At 36.3% G+C, this 18838-nt stretch overlaps 3 protein-coding genes and 2 pseudogenes across 5 annotated transcripts; all 5 read left to right on the top strand.

Annotated features, from left to right (window-relative positions):
* The first annotated feature begins 170 nt into the window (after window positions 1-170).
* Window positions 171-2314, top strand: LOC148906989 (tachykinin-like peptides receptor 86C; annotated as a pseudogene). Its single transcript, XR_016121081.1, has 2 exons — window positions 171-463; window positions 1299-2314. The product of XR_016121081.1 is annotated as a tachykinin-like peptides receptor 86C (transcript).
* A 79-nt stretch (window positions 2315-2393) lies between these two features.
* On the top strand, window positions 2394-6189 carry LOC148906988 (tachykinin-like peptides receptor 86C). 2 transcript variants are annotated; one of them, XM_089036435.1, is made up of 2 exons: window positions 2394-2731; window positions 4892-6189. In XM_089036435.1, the coding sequence occupies exon 2, from the start codon at window positions 4910-4912 to the stop codon at window positions 5903-5905; it is 996 nt and encodes a 331-aa protein (XP_088892561.1). In that variant the 5' UTR covers window positions 2394-2731; window positions 4892-4909; the 3' UTR covers window positions 5906-6189. The 2 variants fall into 2 exon arrangements, with proteins under 2 accessions (XP_088892561.1, XP_088892562.1); XM_089036436.1 differs by lacking the exon at window positions 2394-2731 and adding an exon at window positions 3323-3790.
* Window positions 6190-7196: 1007 nt separating this feature from the next.
* Window positions 7197-9514, top strand: LOC116305959 (thyrotropin-releasing hormone receptor-like). Its single transcript, XM_031715969.2, has 2 exons — window positions 7197-7403; window positions 7951-9514. Exon 2 carries the CDS (start codon window positions 7982-7984, stop codon window positions 8948-8950), a length of 969 nt encoding a protein of 322 aa, XP_031571829.2. The 5' UTR covers window positions 7197-7403; window positions 7951-7981; the 3' UTR covers window positions 8951-9514.
* Window positions 9515-11066: 1552 nt separating this feature from the next.
* LOC116305958 (allatostatin-A receptor-like) lies at window positions 11067-13031 on the top strand (annotated as a pseudogene).
* Window positions 13032-17497: 4466 nt separating this feature from the next.
* On the top strand, window positions 17498-18838 carry LOC116305960 (QRFP-like peptide receptor). Its single transcript, XM_031715970.2, has one exon. The coding sequence runs from the start codon at window positions 17498-17500 to the stop codon at window positions 18527-18529; it is 1032 nt and encodes a 343-aa protein (XP_031571830.2). The 3' UTR covers window positions 18530-18838.

Raw genomic sequence — 18838 nt, 5'->3', positions numbered from 1 at the left:
TCGTTTTTGTGAACATTTCATAAAAGTTAGGAGCAAGAGCACATAAGAAACCGGTGCTCTACTATTTACATAAAAAATAAAAACCTGCAAACGTTTTGTGTATGATACGTGAACATTTCATAAAAGTTAGGAGCAAGAGCACATAAGAAACAGGTGCTCTTTGCTTGGACATTTTTTGGTCAATATTATCCCGCCAATGATTGAGAGGTCCATCGATTCGACCAATAGTAAGCCATCTTATTCCTCAACATTCATTAAGCTATTACTCAACTCGGCACGTTTGTGTAAGTCGTAATAAGAACATGTGTCCTGTTCTCTGCGGAAAGCGAAGTCTTGATGAACTTCCCCTTCGACAACAAAAAAGGTCTTTTTTCTTTTCCATTGTTCTTTCATACAAACTCGAACGCGTTGTCGCACAAAAGCGCGGGAAAAACCCAGGACCAAAATACACCATCTTTCAATCGTAAGTTAATTTTCAAATTGATAACATTAATAATAATACTGAATTGGTTAATTTTCAAACTAAATCAAGTTTAAACACATATAGGTAAGGAAAATTATTTTTATTCGTTTTGAAAAAAAATGCTTCTTTTTACAAATGTTTTGAACATCTTCTTAATTTATTAGTATCTGAAATGACACGGCACAGATATCATAAAATTTCAAATGCTTTTAAAATAAAACTTGTTAGAAATATGAACAAATTTTCAAACTTCATTCAATTCTATTATTTTCGTTTTTCATACATTGATAATCTTGACTTTTTACTCTTTCTCATAAGTTTTCACTGTATAATTCCGCCAATTTACTTTAGATTTCGTTGGAATCGATAGCGTAAAGTGGAAACCAAAAAAATATATTTTTCTTTGTTTAATGGTGAACGAAGGCGTTAATTAGATAAGCAGAATAAATGAAAAATGAAGAAAGTAAAGTGACCTTAAGTATACGGCGATAAATTGACGTACGGCATATCTAAGGAAATTACTGTTGCCGCAAAAGTAAACAATGTTTTCAAACAGAAAGAGATCGTGTTATGAATAATATTCAGTGTAACCGTATCATTCGTTTTTTTTTTATTTATTTGTTTTTCTTACTTTCATTAGTCGTTTTCTCAATAAGAAATGTCTCTCTTTCCTTCCTTTAATTTTCATATATTTTTCTTTACATAGTATTAATTTTATCATTCAGCATTTGCTTAACTTACCACTTCACTTCCTGGGATACCTAAGCTATCCCAGTAAATTAAAACAATTGGTTTCGTCGCGATATTTTTTAAACTATCATTTACTTGTTTCCAGAACTAAAACTTCGCCATTATGGAGGAAGCAACATACATCGGCCTCACATTCGCCTTCACTGTCATGTTCCTAACTGACGTCATCGGCAACTCCCTCGTCATCACAGTAGTATTACGTCATCGCTCAATGCAAACCCCAATGAATTATCTGCTAGTAAATCTTGCAGTTGCAGACATGATGGTCGCTGTCTTTATATCCATACAGTTCATCGTCGGCCCTCTGTACACCCACCCGGACGGCACTATTGGTGTCCGTACTGTGTAAGGCTGATAACAGGGGGGGCAGTGGCGTGGACAAGCGCTGTGACATCAGTTTTCAACCTCGTCGCAATATCCGTTGAACGGTACTACGCTATTCTGTACCCTCACTCTGAAAGAGGACGTATAACTAACCGAAAACTGAAGTACATCATCGCGGGGTCCTGGATGGCAGCTCTCTTATGGAACGCTCCTCTTTTTATTACCGTTACCTATCGTTATGATATCAAGACGTGCGGCGAGGTGTGGCCCAACCAAGTCCTTCCCAAGATATACAGCTTTGGTTGGAACGTGTTTGTCGGTGCCGTCCCAATGTCTATCATGTCGTACATGTACATTAAAGTCATTCGAGCTCTTTGGTTCAAATCAGACACCACGACACACCAAGCCATTATAAGAACGCGGAAGAGAGTGACGAAGATGGTGATTGCAGTCAGTATCATTTACGCCATCTGCTGGACACCAACACTGGTGATATATTTTCTCGCCTACATGTTACCAGACGAAGGCGTCCACTCCACAAACCATCAGATCAGCATCGTCCTTGCCACTTTCAACTCCAGCATCAATCCTGTTATCTACAGTCTACAAAGCACTGGGTTCAGAAAATACCTCTGTGAGATGGTATGCTGTGGAAAGCCGTGTATAACTGACAACAGAGTAGATGATGAAGTATTAGCCAATCACGAGAACCCTGTCAATGGCCAAGACACACAAGAAACCCCTGCCTATACATCACCGTGTAAACTACAGTTCTAGCCTTGTCAGTAATACTTTATGGTGATAATAGTGAAACGACTTGTGCTGGAACTTAAATATGTATATATTTTGTTTATTTATAAATTTAAAATAATGAAACAGTTTTTTTGACCGTACTGTGAAACTCATGGTACAAACGTATCGTGCCGTGACCGTGACGGGGACGTGCCGAGGCATTTTTTTATGGCCAAGCAGTGATCTCGTGTCCTTTGATTGGCTCCTAAGATGGATGACGTCAGTTTAGTACCGTAACCGTATCAGTCGCTGTAACAGTATGTTTGACATGCGTATTCAAAGATCGTAATCTTTCTTTTTCAAATTCTCCAATTCTCTCACCGGATAAAGACGAAACTAATGTGTCTCATTTAAAAGAAAGCAAAGCACTAAAGATAAAGGAAAAAGGGCTGAATTTGTCAGGTTGGTAATTATGACTTTACATATTTTTATTTCAGTACAATTTTTCTTTGTCATTTTTCCTCCCATCCCTTCATCTACACCTAACCTCACATAATCGTCTGAATTTTAGATTTCTAATTATCTCAACTTAATTCATTAACTTGTTAAAATTGTAATTTCCCTTTTTTATGAGTATTGTAAATATTGCACTCGTTTGTTTTTAGACGCATCAATAAATTTCTATCTTTTTAGTTATTGCTTTTGTAAAATGCATGTCTCGTGTAAGACTCGTCAGTCATACTCGACCGTGATCATTCATCTGCTAAATTGTTATAAAATCACCAATCGTTAGATTTTAACTTTTTGTTTTGAAGGTTTAAATTTTAGGGTTTGACCTATAAGTTAACCTTGCCTTGACTTAGATCAGCCCCTTGAGAGGTTGTTTAGGGTTTGACCTATGAGTTAACCTTGCCTTGACTTAGATCAGCCCCTTGAGAGGTTGTTTAGGGTTTGACCTATAAGTTAACCTTGCCTTGACTTAGATCAGCCCCTTGAGAGGTTGTTTAGGGTTTGAAATATGAGTTAACCTTTCCTTGACTTAGATCACCCCCTTGAGAGGTTGTTTAGGGTTTGACCTATGAGTTAACCTTGCCTTGACTTAGATCAGCCCCTTGAGAGGATGTTTAGGGTTTGCCATTGGTTTACATTAAAAATAAAAACCTGCAAAAGCTTTGTGTATGATCCGTGAACATTTCATAAAAGTTAGGAGCAATATTAGAAACAGGTGCTCTTTGCTTGGACATTTATTGGTCAATATTATCCTGCCAATGATTGAGAGGTCCATCGATTCCACCAATAGTAAGCCGTCTTATCCTCAATATTCATTGAGTTATTAACCAACTCGGCCCGTTTGTACATTGTCATAAGAACATATGTCCTGTTCTCAACGAGAAAGCCTCTTCCTCTTCGAAGAACCAAAAGGTCTTCTTTTTTCCCCATTAATTCTTTCATACAATCTCAAACGCGTTGTCGCACCAAAGGGCGGGAAAAAACAGGACCAAAATACACCAGCCATCAATCGTAAGTTGATTTTCAAATTGTTAACAATGATACTCAGTGACTGAATTGTTGGTTTTCAAGCTAATTTAAGTTTAAAACCTATATAAGTTAGGAAAAATATTTTTATGAGCTTTGAAAAAATATTGTTTTTCCAAACGTTTTTTAACATCTTTTTGTTGTTAGTATCTCAAATGGCACAGCATAGAAAATAAAACAAATTCACCCCTAATTCCTCCTAGAAAAAAGTTTTTATTTATTTTGATGTTTAGATAAAGTATGATACTGATTTGATTTTCCAAATATCTTGTGCAGCATTTTTCAATTTCATTTCTTTTCCGTAAAATCCTTCGGACTGAGTGTAAACTTAGATTAACTAAGTATCGCTACTATTCTAACTTCGTTTCTCTCTTCGATAATGAATATCAGCTTAAACTCCGGTTTAAAATTTCGAATACTTTTAAAATAAAAATCGCTTGGAATAAGAACAAATTTTCAAACTTCATGCAATTCTATTATTTTCGCTTTCTATACTTTGGATATCTTAATTTTAGTCTTTCAAGTTTTCACTGGTTAAACTTAATTCAGCCAAATTTACTTTAGATTTCGTTGAATGCGATAGCGTAAAGTAGAAACTATGAAATATATACAATTTTAAGGTAAAATATTAAACATGAATAAGGTAAAGTAACTTTAAGTGTACGGCAAATCTAAGAAGTATTACTGCTACAGTATTAGTAAGCAATGTTTAGAAAATAGAATGGGATTATGTCATCAATAATATTCAGTGGAATTCGTTTTTCTAATCGTTTTTCTTACTCGTAGATCATTAGTCGTTTGCTTAATTAGAAAAATCTTCTCTTTCCCCTCAATCTTCATATATTTTTATTTACATAGTATTAATTTTATCATTCACTATTTGCTTTACACATTCACTTCGCTTCCTGGAATACTATCACCTGTTCAACAGACCCTTTTTGTCCTTCCTTTCGTCAAGACTATTTTTCTTCGCCTCCCTCCCCTCCCCTATAGTAATCGCATCCCTTCCCTATTGCCAGCAAAAATTATATTAAACATTAAGTAACTCTTGTTTTACATTAAAAACTAGTGTTCTCTTTTTTCCAGAACTAAAACTTCGCCATTATGGAGGATGCAACATACATCGGCCTCACATGCGCCTTCACTGTCATGTTCCTAACTGACGTCATCGGCAACTCCCTCGTCATCACAGTAGTATTACGTCATCGCTCAATGCAAACCCCCATGAATTATCTGCTAGTCAATCTTGCAGTTGCAGACATGATGGTCGCTGTCTTTATATCCATACAGTTCATCGTCGGCCCTCTGTACACTCACCCGGACGGTACTGCCGGTGTAGTACTGTGTAAGCTGATAACAGGGGGGGCAGTAGCGTGGCTTAGCGCTGTGACATCAGTTTTCAACCTTGTCGCAATATCCGTTGAACGGTACTACGCTATTCTGTACCCTCACTCTGAAAAAGGACGCATAACTAACCGAAAACTGAAGTACATCATCGTGGGGTCCTGGATGGCAGCTCTCTTATGGGTCACCCCTCTTTTCATTACCGTTACCTATCGTTATGATATCAAGACGTGCGGCGAGGTGTGGCCCAACCAAGTCCTTCCCAAGATCTACAGTTTTGGTTGTAACTTGGTTATCGGTGCCATCCCAATGTCTGTCATGGTTTACATGTACACTAAAATCATTCGTGCTCTTTGGTTCAAATCAGACACCACGACACACCAAGCCATTATAAGAACGCGGAAGAGAGTGACGAAGATGGTGATTGCAGTCAGTATCATTTACGCCATCTGCTGGACACCAACACTTGTGATATATTTTCTCGCCTACATGTTACCAGACGAAGGCGTCCACTCCACAAACCATCAGATCAGCATCGTCCTTGCCACTTTCAACTCCAGCATCAATCCTGTTATCTACAGTCTACAAAGCACTGGGTTCAGAAAATACCTCTGTGAGATGGTGTGCTGTGGAAAGCCGTGTATAACGGACAACAGAGTAGACGATGAAGTATTAGCCAATCACGAGAACCCTGTCAATGGCCAAGACACACAAGAAACCCCTGCCTATACATCACCGTGTAAACTACAGTTCTAGCCTTGTCAATAATACTTTATATATATTGGTGATAATAGTGGAATGAATTGTGCTTGATCTTAGATATGTATATAATAAATGAGTTTCGCATTCGATGTATACCGCTGTTTTTGAAGACCGCAGATTCATTTACACAGGCTTAGCCTCGTTTATAAGTCAGCTATTCACAGATACCATTCAAAGTCCTTGAGATTTCAAAACATTGGTATTTTTCAACGTTACAATTGTTTCTTGCAAATCGTTTGCTCTTAAACGACGCAATTAAACAGTATTAATAACATGCATTTATATTGTCAATAATATCTATAGTAAAGAGCGAAAACAAACAAGGGAGCGAAAAAATAGGCATAGGAAGATGATTTCTTTTTTTATTTTATTTTATGATGATACATGATGGCGATGGTGATGCAAGTTGATGATACATGATGGCCGGTGATACATGATGGTGATGGTGATGATGATGGTGATGCAAGATGATGATGATGGTGATGCAAGATGATGATGGTGATGGTGATGCATGATGATGATGATGGTGATGCAAGATGATGATGAAGATGATGGTGATGCGTGATGAAGATGGTAATGATGATGATGATGGTGGTGATGCGTGATGAAGATGATAATGATGATGAAGATGATGGTGATGCGTGATGAAGATGATAATGATGATGAAGATGATGGTGATGCGTGAAGATGATAATGATGATGATGATGATGGTGATGCATAATGATGATACATGATGGTGGTGGTGATGGTGATGCAAGATGATGATCCTTTTTCTCTCTCGAAAGTGAGAAAACTGCTTTTGATTTTTCGTTCAAAGTTCAACTAAAAAGCTGAAAAATACGAGAAAATCTGTATCCCAAAATACACCAGTACTGACTAAAAAGTATTTTTGGAAAGTAAAGATTTTGTTTTCTCTTTGGCGAAGTGAAATAAAAACATATTTCAAACGTTGCGGCAAACTTGTCCATAAAGATCTCGAATCAGATCTCAATCCAAATGTTTTAAGTTTGACTAAAATTGAAACTGGTTAAGCTATTGACCAATCACATTGCATGTGCTTATATTTTAAGACAATCAGATTGCGATGGCGCACTAGTTGGTCAATCAGATTGCTCGTGGTTATATATCAAATTTTATATCAAATAGTACGTGCCTATATTTTACCCGATCAAATTGCAACTGCAAATACTCTCTAGCCAATCAGATTGTTCTAACTCTTTAACCATTCAGATTGCAATCTCGATCTTTTTTAGCCAATTGGAATGCGCTTTGCATTCTATTTTTTCCTCCTATTTTTTGGTCTATTTATGTCTTCGCCAGTGTATATAAATAGAATGAAAAGTTCCATAATCTTAAACCCAGCTTAAACTTTACACGAACATTGAAGCGACAACACCAGACAGGCTAAGACAGATCGGTGTCCAAAGAAGATAAGTTAACAGACTCGTCAACCATAAGTCAGGATTTAACCCTCCCACAACAACCAATAAGGTAAGCTTTAATATTGATAACCATTTGTATAATTTCTCTACCACCAGTTAATGTTTACTAAGATAAGCCTCACTTAAAAAAATTAACGAGCAAATTGACAATAAAAAATCAATCATGTTAATCCAATAATAGAATATCGCTAAATTCACTTATATCTCAGACGCATTTAATCGACCATGCACCATTTCTTTTCTATTTGTTGTCTCTCCTCGTCTTGATTTCATAACTTGGCCAACAAACGGCTTTCTTTGTTGATTTAATAAAATTTATACGTAATAACATTTCAAGCCAAATAAAGACATTTTTTTGTCATTTTGACTTAAGGAATAAATTAAATTAAGTAAATATGGCACCTAACATCACTTCATCCAGTGTAAAAGTGTTTTTAATCCTTATTTGAAGAGAAAAAGGTTTACCTAAGTGTTAATCCTGGAAAGCAAAGACTATAAGCTAGAGTTGGCGGGTTGGTTCTAGCTAATTCATTTCGGTAACCACCGAATAAATCTTACTTCGATTAACAAAGCTGTTCTACGTAAATCTTTTTTAGGAAGTTCGCAAGAAGAGAGTAGAAAGTGAATATGATTTCAGGAGAAGAGATTGCCATCAAGACAGCGTTTTCTCTCTCAACGTTGACGGGAGTTACTGGCAACATCTTGGTCTGTCTTGTCGTTCTTCTTAACCGACCAATGCGAACACCCATGAATTATCTCCTCGTCAACCTCGCGGTGTCCGACATGATGCTGTTGATATTCTTCAGCCCTGCTTTTATCTTTCGTGGATTGTTTAACCATCCTAGCGGGACGACAGGAGATATTTTATGCGCGCTCATAACAGGAGAGACGCTCGCTTGGATAGGAGGATACGCGTCTTCAGTTTTCCTTCTCGCCATTTCTATAGAACGATATATCGCTGTAGCCAATCCTCACAAATATGGCACGAGTTTTATATCCAGCAATCTAAAACGTCTTGTTGTTTCGTGTTGGTTGTTCACTTTGGCTTGGAATGCGATTGGATTTGAGTGGAAACGTTACGATCCCCGAACCGGGTTCTGCACCATGACATGGACGCTGTTATCCTTTAAGATATACAGTGTTCTTTGCTTCACTGTACTCGGGGTAGTTCCTATGACTACAATGGCTGTGCTGTATTCTCGGATTACCTACATTCTTTGGTTTAAAGATCTAGTGATGAATCTCGACGAAGAAAGACAACAACGGAAGCGCAAGAAAGCCACTAAAATGGTCCTGACTGTCACTCTTATTTATGCACTTTCATGGTTTCCCGAGCTGACGATTTTCGTTCTCTCGGCCTACGCCCCGCAGTCTTTCCGTGGCGATATTGCATACCCAGCTGCAGTAGCAATATGTTCCTTCAATGCTGCTATTAACCCCATCATCTATAGCTTTCATAGTAATATTTTTCGTCGTCATCTTAAAAAGTTAGTCTGTTGTTGTTGTAAAAATGGGACTGAGAGTTCGATGACTGCAATGAGTTCGACTGGTTTGCAGATTGTAAGAGAAATTCCATTTGTATCGAGAACTGAATAAGTCGATGATCATTTATTCTGAACACTAAAAAACTTCATCGCAGCTTTGAAAGATGTAAATAATGACTGACTTATAATCTCAGAATCTATAATTTTATACCTCTGATAAAAACGTTAAAACAGTTTACGATGTAGGAGTCTCTCCAAACCTTCTCAAATTTCGTCGAAGTAACTGTAAATTCCCATGTGTGTCAGTTCGAGACTCCGAGCATCGATCGGATAGGTTCGAATACTACGTACGACCATCGCTGCGACCGGGCGACCGAAGAAACACTTTAATCGATCGACTTGGTAACAAAATATGCCTTAAACTCAGCTAACGACCTTCAAAACTATATTTCAAAAGTAGTAGTAACACTATATGATATATCATTGTAGTTGAGAGAAAAATGTACCAACAGTTTTTAACAATTTGCACTGTAGTGCAAATCATTTTTTTCTGCTGTGTAATTGGTTAACAGTACTGCACTGCTCAGCCAATCAGAATCAAGTATATTTTTCATGTATATTATTAGATATGGAAGGATCGCTCATTATAACATAACTTCGTGAGTGTAGTAATGAAATATATAAATGAATTAAAATAAAATAAATAGCTTGAAAACATATAGGAAGTTGGTCTTTCATTATTAAAGTATAAATATCTGCATGTGCGAGAAGCAAAGGTTTTGCTTCGTGCACAGAAATTTATAGAAATTGTTCCATTATGAGCGTAAAACATGCTCATTCATTGACCAGGTTCAGCTATTAGGATTTGATGTTTTTAGCCACAAATCAAACTTGTCCGTCAGTCTTGTGTAATTTCACTTTTCGCTTCCACTTCGAGTTAATTCTTGCTAATACTCCTTTTCCCAATTTTTTCAACTTCCCGTAACTTCATTCCTGGCGGTAAGACGTCTTTTCTTAAACGGGCAATGAGTTAAGAATGCTACAGTAGAGGAAAAAAAATATATTAAAAGGTTGACTTTACACAGAATAAACATTGCTCGAATATGACGCAACTACGAGACTCCAATTGCGAAATAAATAAACAGTAAGTTGAACGTAAAAAAGTTTATTTCAAAATTTGTATAACTTATGACTTGAAGTTTTAATTCGTGCGACGGAGAAATAAATTACAGGTTGAAAAAGGTTGTAATTAATAAGTTTTTAAAATTGGAACAAAGCGTTGTTGGATTTGGAGGAAGCCCAATACCTTTTAGGAGTAAATGGTTTGAACCCAGGTGCTGGTTTTTAGGTTAATTTTTAAAAATGTTAGACTTTGAGCTCAAAAAATATTGAATCCTAACCAAATATTTTAAAGTTTATGTACATTTTAAGGCTTCATAATCCCTTGAAAATAGTTCTGAGAGGTATTGAAACAGGTTTAAAGTAAACGGTTTGAACGCCAGAAAAGTAGAAAGTGCAAAACAACTTTGAATCACCTGGTTCTTATTGTAAACATTTTGACATATTTTGAACTTATCGTGTACAAAGCTCCAAGGTTATTTAAAAAATAAAACAAACAATACGAGTTTTTAATTTCAAAAGGATAAAACTGGAATATTTTTCAACTATAAATGAAATAAAATGAAATTTTATTGTCTGTGGGATAATGTTTTAAATACAGCATTATTTGAAGGAAGCGTTAATTAAATTCCGAATTTTTGATGCTCTAATTTGAAACACGAACCTTTTTTTTTTTTTGCATCTTTAATTTCACTTTCTAAAAATATACTTTCTAGATTCCCTGCTCTGAACATTGCATTTCGTTTCTAAAATTGAGTTTACAATTCTGTTTATTCTCGCTAAAAAAATCAAAAGTACTTTATACTGATTAACCTTCTCCTTGATATTGATGGCTTCTCCGGAGCTTGCTAAGAGTGTTGATGGCAAAATTTCTATCAAACAATTTGCTGACAAAACAATACCTGATTTCGATCTCTTTTACAGCCAATTCTAGACTTTTTCTATTCGCGCATTGTCTGCTCAAAAATGAGAAGTAAGGTGACAAAAAAGCGCGCACACTTGTCAATATTTATAGCGCAGGAGTATCAATATTAGCACAGTGTGTCCAAAAACCACCACCAATTTTCCGTCCATGTACTTTCCTTATTACACGCCTGCTTAGCGGACAGATGACAATAGATATGACCTCGTCAATGAGGCAGGAACTAAAGCTAAACTCCCGACTTGTTTGTACGAAAATCGAAATATTGAATTGACAGAAATAATTGAATTGACAGAAATACGAATAGTTTATTAGCAAAGTGATGAAAAATGCGTCAAAAAATTATCGTTTGGAAATTATTTAAGTCAATACTTCAATCGGAAAGTAAACTTGCATTCTTTCATATCGGATGGGAGGAAACTGTAGTCCAAATTTAGGTAAAAGAAAGATTTCATTTTCTAAGGGTCTGGTCAAGATTTCAGTTTCACAAGCAAGGTTTTATCAGTTGGGGGCGTCGAAACTGAACCTGCTTTTTTGTGCTGTTGTGGCCAAAAGAAACAAGAAGGGAAGAAACGAAGAAAAGAAGATATGATTTCGAGCGAGGATATCGCGCTTAGAGCGGCTTTCTCCTTCGTAACTGTTGTAGGAGTAACTGGCAACGTTTTGGTCTGTCTTGTCGTTCTTCTCAACAAACCAATGCGTACATCAATGAACTATCTCCTCGTCAACCTCGCGGTGTCGGACATGATGCTGTTGGTGTTTTTCAGCCCAACGTTCATCTTCAAAGGAACATATACCCACCCAGTTGGTATTATTGGCGATATTTTTTGCTCGTTGATAACGGGATGAGACACTCGCATGGATTGGAGGGTACGTTTCTTCTACGTTTCTGCTCGCTGTTTCTGTCGAGAGATATTTTGCAGTTGCTTACCCACACAGCTATGGTACCAGCTTCATCACTAAGAACTTGAAACTTTTAGTCGCTGGTTGCTGGCTTGTTCTCCCTAGCGTGGAACTCGGTTGGGTTTGTGTGGAAACGTTATAATGAGAAAAATGGTTGTGTGATCTTATGGACTGAGGTGCAGTTTAAGGTCTACAGTATGCTATCGTTCTTAATAGTGGGACTTATCCCCATGGTAACAATGGGAATATTGTACTCTAGGGTTGTATATCTTCTATGGTTTAAAAATACCATTATTCGACTCGACGAAGAACAACAAAGAAAGAAGAAAAAAAGAGCGACAAAAATGGTTCTAATCGTAAGTCTTGTGTATGCTCTCTGCTGGTTTCCCGAACTCACTGTCTTTGTGCTACTTGCTTATTCACCTGGATCAGTGAATTTCGAAGTGGCCTATCCCGCCACTGTAGCCTTATGCTGCGTCAACTCCGCCATTAATCCGATCATTTACAGTTTCCATAACAACCAGTTTCGTCATTACCTCAAGAAATTGGTATGTGGTTGCTGTAGCAACGATTTTGATAACAGTTTCATCTCGACCGGCGATAAAAGTGATGCACGACAAGGGAATGTTGCTCAACTTCAAGTACAATCTTGTTCATCTTAAGCAACGCAGCACAAACAAGAATATGGCTTCAAATGACATTAGAAAATTGCGAGCATTTACAATTTTTCGTAACCTTTGAACTGAACACGTGGTTTTTGCCCAAAATTCATCAGCTTCACTTCGGAATATCTAAGCCTTGCAACTAAGAATACGTACGTCCAAACTAATGCGTTTTCGAAACGCTTCGTTTTCGTCTCACCGTAAATGTATCGAAAGCTTCGCGTCCACACTCGCGATACGTTCGGAAATGACACAAAAAACATCTGCGCATGCCAAAGACAGAAGTGAATGACGTCAGCGTTTACAATGGCCTTCATTTCCGCCCGGTCCCACTAATAGGATAGGATATTACGATGTGGGACGAGGCATAACATTTCGAAAAACATCTTAGTACAAGATAAACAAGAAATAAACAACTGACAAGGAATTGTGAATAATATATTTTCGTCATTTTTAAATAGAACAGAAAAAATGTATTACTTACAACTTTATACAATGAGCTTTTTAAAAAGAACACGGTTGGTGAAGTTTGTAGGTCGTGCACCAAGGTTGAAATGTATAATATTAGTTAAAGAAGAATCAAGTTATCCTTCAGTAGCATTGAATCGTGAAATGTGTAGATATCAATTCAGTAAGGCCATACACTACGGTCATCTGATTATCTGTAATGTATGGTCTCACTTGATTGATATCTAAGTATTAAGTTCTAAGGACCGATGTAGTTCAGTTTATTTTAAATCATTTATTCATGCCGTTTAGTTGATAGGATCTATTGTAATTGGGGAAAACCTGTAGTAGATTCCTAGCCTCTCTTATTTGATCTCTTATTATTCAGCGATACATTTTGTAGTCTGTTTTCTTTAACCCACTAGCTATTGATAACCTAAGAGTTGGCTATAAGTAAAATAAAATAAAATAAATCATATTAGTATAGGTAAGCAAATGGTGACGAGTGGTACTAGGGATGAATTTCACACGCCTTTGACAAAACGACGTGATTTCTCGAGCATTCCTAGGCCTATACATTTAAGAGTATTACCAAGAGAACATGAATAAGAGAGAGAAACTTTTTAACATCGCGCGCGCCATGTAAATTCCCGGTTGGGCTATTTTTAGTAACCGGATACAGTTTAAATTTCGCCTTACCCTACTCCCGTCCGTCATCAATTTGCACATGCACGATGAGCGCGCGCGCTAGTTGACCGGGAATTTGCATGGTGCGCACTGTATTAAGAAGCTTCTCTCTCTTATTTACACTCTCTTGGCATTACCTAAACGGAAGAAATAGAAAACGCGCGCGCGTGCTGTGTGCAGTTATAAAGCACGCGGGGGTTGGTAGAACACGATAGAAGTGTTAGGAGACACTTCTCGAGTGTTCTGTCAATCCCCAAGTGCTTTATAACTCCACACAGCACAGCAAGCAATTTTTTAAATTTCTTTTATAAAATACAAATTACAATAACCTTTATTTTAGATAGGAATGATATGCTACTAAAAGTGCGCGCGCGTGCTGTGTGCTCTCATAAAACATGCGCTCCCAACCAATCAAAACACGAGATTCATAACAGTTATTTTATAATATTCCATACCTTGCACCCCCGATAGGAAAAAGATCTCTGTCGCGCGCAGTAGCTGTGAAATCATGTATCGTTAAGTGCGCCACAATATTTGACGTCTGTGTTACTCAATACTCGAGTATTTCTAAAAATGGCGGTGGAAGAAAACAACAGAATACTGTCGTAACTACAGCTTTACACTCGTCAAATATCAATAATTCCAGTTTTAATTTATTTTTCCTCGTAAACCAGCTAAAAACTTTAGTTGAATAATTATCTGAATATAATATCTATTGGAGTGTAAATACGTTTTTCTGGGTATTCATTGCCTTGGTAGCGTCCTCTTGTATCCGATGCCACCTGTCTATATAGTGTATGCCTTATGGAAGTAAAAACAGTTCATGCAACTGACTCAAGCTTCGAACGAAGTGCCATGGTTCGTGAAAACTTTCTAAAGCCGGTAGGTACCAACAGTTTTTGCCATGAAAAAGTTCGGAGTACAGAAGAAAATTGAAGTGTATAAAAATTGAGTGGAAGGTGAAAATTTCAAAGGAAAAATACTAAGATTTATTAGCGTTCATGTCATGTTATGATTTGAAGAACCAGTTGGTTCTCGATCATTAGCTTTAAATACGATTGTTGTTAATTCTTATTTCATGGCTGCATTTTCTTTTTCCTTTGTTTCCATCGCCTGCCATTTATTTGTCAGAATTTCCTTTAGATTTCTTCCTTCCTTCCTTCCTTCCTTCCTACCTTCCTTCCTTCCTTCCTTCCTTCAACCAAAATTATATGTTTCATTTTCTTGTCCTTGACATCTAATTTGATGGTTTTATCAAAAAGTAAAACATTTACATTTAATTATAATTTTTTCAATCAAGGATGATAAAAAAGCATTCACGAGCACGCAAGCTATTAATAACTAGTAATGAGAAAACAGCGCTGTTCTGTGCACAGATGGCTGCATTTATTATGACTATTTTGATTAACTTTAAGCAAAATTTTCTATCTATCTTTCTTTCTTTCTTTCTTTCATTCATTCTTTCTTTCTTTCTTTCTTTCTTTCTTTCTTTCTTCCATTCTTTCTATCTATCTATCTATCTATCTATCTATCTATCTATCTATCTATCTATCTATCTATCTATCTATCTATCTATCTATCTTTCTATCTTTCTTTCTTTCTTCTATTCTCTCTTTCTTTCTTCTATTCTCTCTTTCTTTCTTTCTTTCTTTCTTTCTTTCTTTCTTTCTTTCTTTCTTTCTTTCTTCCTTTCTTTCTTTCTTTCTTTCTTTCTTTCAAATAATTCATTCTGAACGACACTGTCCTTACTGTATCCGTCTGAACCCTTGTCCTTGTCACATCTAAACACTTAGCAAAGCTAAGACAGCTGTAAAGCTTTTTTCGTTTTCTACTAAGCACTCTGCAAAAGCCATCTCTTCTTCGCGTCGGTGTAGAAGCCAGAACTTGATGTCATCGGTAAGTCTAACTCCAAAACTATTTGTTATTCATAAAGCTAGGTATAGCTTTTATCTTAGTTGAATGTAGATAACTTAATACATAAATGATGTCTAAAAAATTCCACTTCTTCCTACTAAAAAAACTGAACACTTGTGAAATTTAACCTTCAATTCACAAAAACGTGAATACACTCATTACGTTTATTTTGCTCGCGTTTACAGCTGACAGAAATATAGGAAATGAAAGATAAAATTTTAGAACATTTTTACATGTGTTCGTTCTATCCTTGGGAAATTCTCTTTGGTCGTTTATTTAATTTACGTTAAGATACAACTAGAATGCACTGAAGTAATTTAAATTAAGATTTAGTAGTTCAAAACCGACGAGTTTCGTAGAGAGACTCTTCTAGAATTCTTAGTATTGCTAAGCATAATCACTTCTAAATTGTGAGTACGCTTAAACTACGAAAACTTTGTGATAAGAAAATTAAATCTTTAATTTGGGCTTTTAAAGGGGTTTATACGGAAGCAATTACAATAGTTTTGACTTGTCAAGAAAGGTTTCTTTTTAGTTCGCTACTCTTATTTTGAATAGCACCTTATTTAATGCTTTTTTGAAAAAATTATATCAACAATTTTAAAAATATTCATAACCTTATTTATTACGATATTTTGTTCTTTATATATAGAGGATATTACATGGGCGCGCCGAGATAAGAAAATTTATCTTCGAGTGTTGAAAAGATCTCTCACGAGTGAGCGCAGCCATATTCTGTTTATTATATAATTATCCATGAAATCAATTTGACAAGCTTTTTGTTATTATAAAAAGTTTTTATTTATAAACTAATAGCTTAAATACATATGGTAACGATATTTTCACATGTGAAAATAACATGTTACTTTCACATGTGAAAATATCAGTTTTTCGAAAAGGAGAAATATAGGTATTTTATGGATAATTATATGATAAATACATTTATTCACAAGGATTAAGAATTACCCATGGTAAACTAGATTTCTAATTGGTTATTATCTATAAGTACTGTTTTTTTCGTAAATTTTCCTGATTTATTCTGTTTTTGAAATAAATAGCCAAGTATAAGTTAAAAAACTTGATATCAAATTCAGTTATATATACTGGTGACAGTTTCGTTAAGAAAAAGACATTGTTTACGTTTGTTAAAACATAAGGATTAAAGTCAACCAAAAGTAAGGACATTACAAATAACTATCGTCTTCTTCGCCTTGTTTTACTTGTGTTTAAAGCTTTGTTTACTTAGTTTTACGACGGTTTTCTTTTCCTCGATTAAAAGCCTGTCTTTTAAACCTGGTCGCTTATCTTTCACACCTTTTCGATAGGTTATATATATATTTTCAAAAACCTTTATTTGTTTTTATCTTTAACATACATTAACGATACGATACGTCATCAAAACAGGTGTTCGTTGAATTGAAGCAAAGATTTTTCTTTAATTAAAAATTTTTCGTCTTATCAACTATGAACACGCATATGAGTGGCAATGCATTTTGCAGTTTTATTGAGAACGATTTCAAATCTAGCAACGCAGAAATTTAAAACGATATAAACTAGTTCTTCTGACTGCAAAACTTTAATTTGCTATCTGTTTACTAAAGAATATTCTTTTCTCTCAGCATTTAACTTAGACAAAACCCCTCTCTTTGAAGGCTCCAGCCAGGCTGACTTCAGCTGTTGTGTTGTACTCCAGGTATGTTTATTACACTTTTGGGCATTATTTCAATGCTGACATAAGGTTGGCTAGAGTCAAAGCAACCGCAGTTGTAAGTGCGCCAGTTTCTTTGTCCCTCGCGTTAACCACAAGGGTTTTCTCCAGGTTCTCTGGTTTTCCTCTCTTCGTAAAAATCAACAGGTGACTAGTTTTTGGTCGTACAAGGAAGTTGCTAAAGATAAAGTTAAATATTTTGTTTTGCTTTATTGTTGTTGTTGTTTAGTTTGCAATTGTTTATCATTATTCTTATTTCTTCTCAGAATCTTATCTTCACGATTCAACTGCAAGACAATGGTGGACATTGGCTACATCGTTCTTACCACATTTTTCTCCCTAGTGATTACAATCGGGACGTTAGGTAACTTACTGGTCTGTCTTGTCGTTCTTCTTAACCGACCCATGCGAACACCTATGAACTATCTCCTCGTCAACCTCGCTATCTCCGACATGATACTTTTAATCTTCTTCAGTCCTACGTTTGTCTTTGGTCAAGCTTTTAAGCATCCTACAGGACAAGCTGGACACTACCTCTGTTTGTTTATAACCGGTGAAACACTTGCATGGATGGGAGGATATGCTTCTTCGATATTTCTTCTCGCCATAGCTATAGAACGATACTACGCTGTTGCAAACCCTCAGAGCTATGGCTTTAGTTTCATCAAAAGACACCTCAAATTCCTCGTAACACTGTGTTGGCTTTTCGCCTTAGCGTGGAATGTCAATGGATTTGCTACTAAGTATTATGACGAAAAATTAGGGGTTTGCAACATGAAATGGCCTGCAGAATATTCGTTTAAAGTGTATGCAGCATTGTCCTTCATCACTGTTGGATTTGTACCTTGTTTTACCATGCTTATTTTATACTCAAGGGTTGTCTATGCCTTGTGGTTTAAGAAGCAAAACCTGCGGACCAGTCACAATGAAGAACGGGACCGACTTCGGCGCAGGAAAGCCACTAAAATGGTTCTTTCTGTCAGTATCATGTATACACTTTGTTGGATTCCTGAACTAACGATTTTCAATCTTGCAGCTTTTGCACCTCATTTAACTCAGGGTAACCTGGCCTACCCTGCCTCTGTTGCTATGGTTTCACTAAATTCAGCGTTCAACCCTTTATTGTACAGTCTCCATAACAACCAGTTTCGACGTCATCTGAAACGTCTGTTGTGCTGTAGAAGTAGGGACAACTTACGGGTATCTGATGGTACAGCAACACAAGATCAACCAGAAAAAATATTTAATCTTTTAGAAACTATCAGTTGTTGTTATAATGACGTCATCATCATAATGACTTTAAGTTTCATGATGACGTCATTAACTTGATAAAGAAGCCAAGATATCCTTTCCTTAATTTTTGTGGTGGCATCTTTATCTTCTTAATGGCGTCATTATGTGCTAATCAAAGCATATATTTTAAATGACGTCAGTTTTCATGTTGACGTCATAACTCTCATAATGACGTTATAACTGCATGTTTACAACAGTAATAAGCGGGTTTTCTCTCCCCCCCACTCGTAATGAAGTGAACATTCAAACCACAAACAGATGTTGTAACCATGGCAACTTCGGTGTTGGCTATGGTTACATGACGTCAATAACACGTAAGAATGCATAAAAAAATCTTGTACATCA

This window comes from Actinia tenebrosa, unplaced genomic scaffold (genome assembly GCF_029948245.1).
Source record: "Actinia tenebrosa isolate PJP-AT-01 unplaced genomic scaffold, QUT_ActTen_1.0 PGA_scaffold4__44_contigs__length_22323623, whole genome shotgun sequence".
Lineage (NCBI taxonomy): Eukaryota > Metazoa > Cnidaria > Anthozoa > Actiniaria > Actiniidae > Actinia > Actinia tenebrosa.
This window is presented reverse-complemented; position numbering and strand designations above follow the sequence as displayed.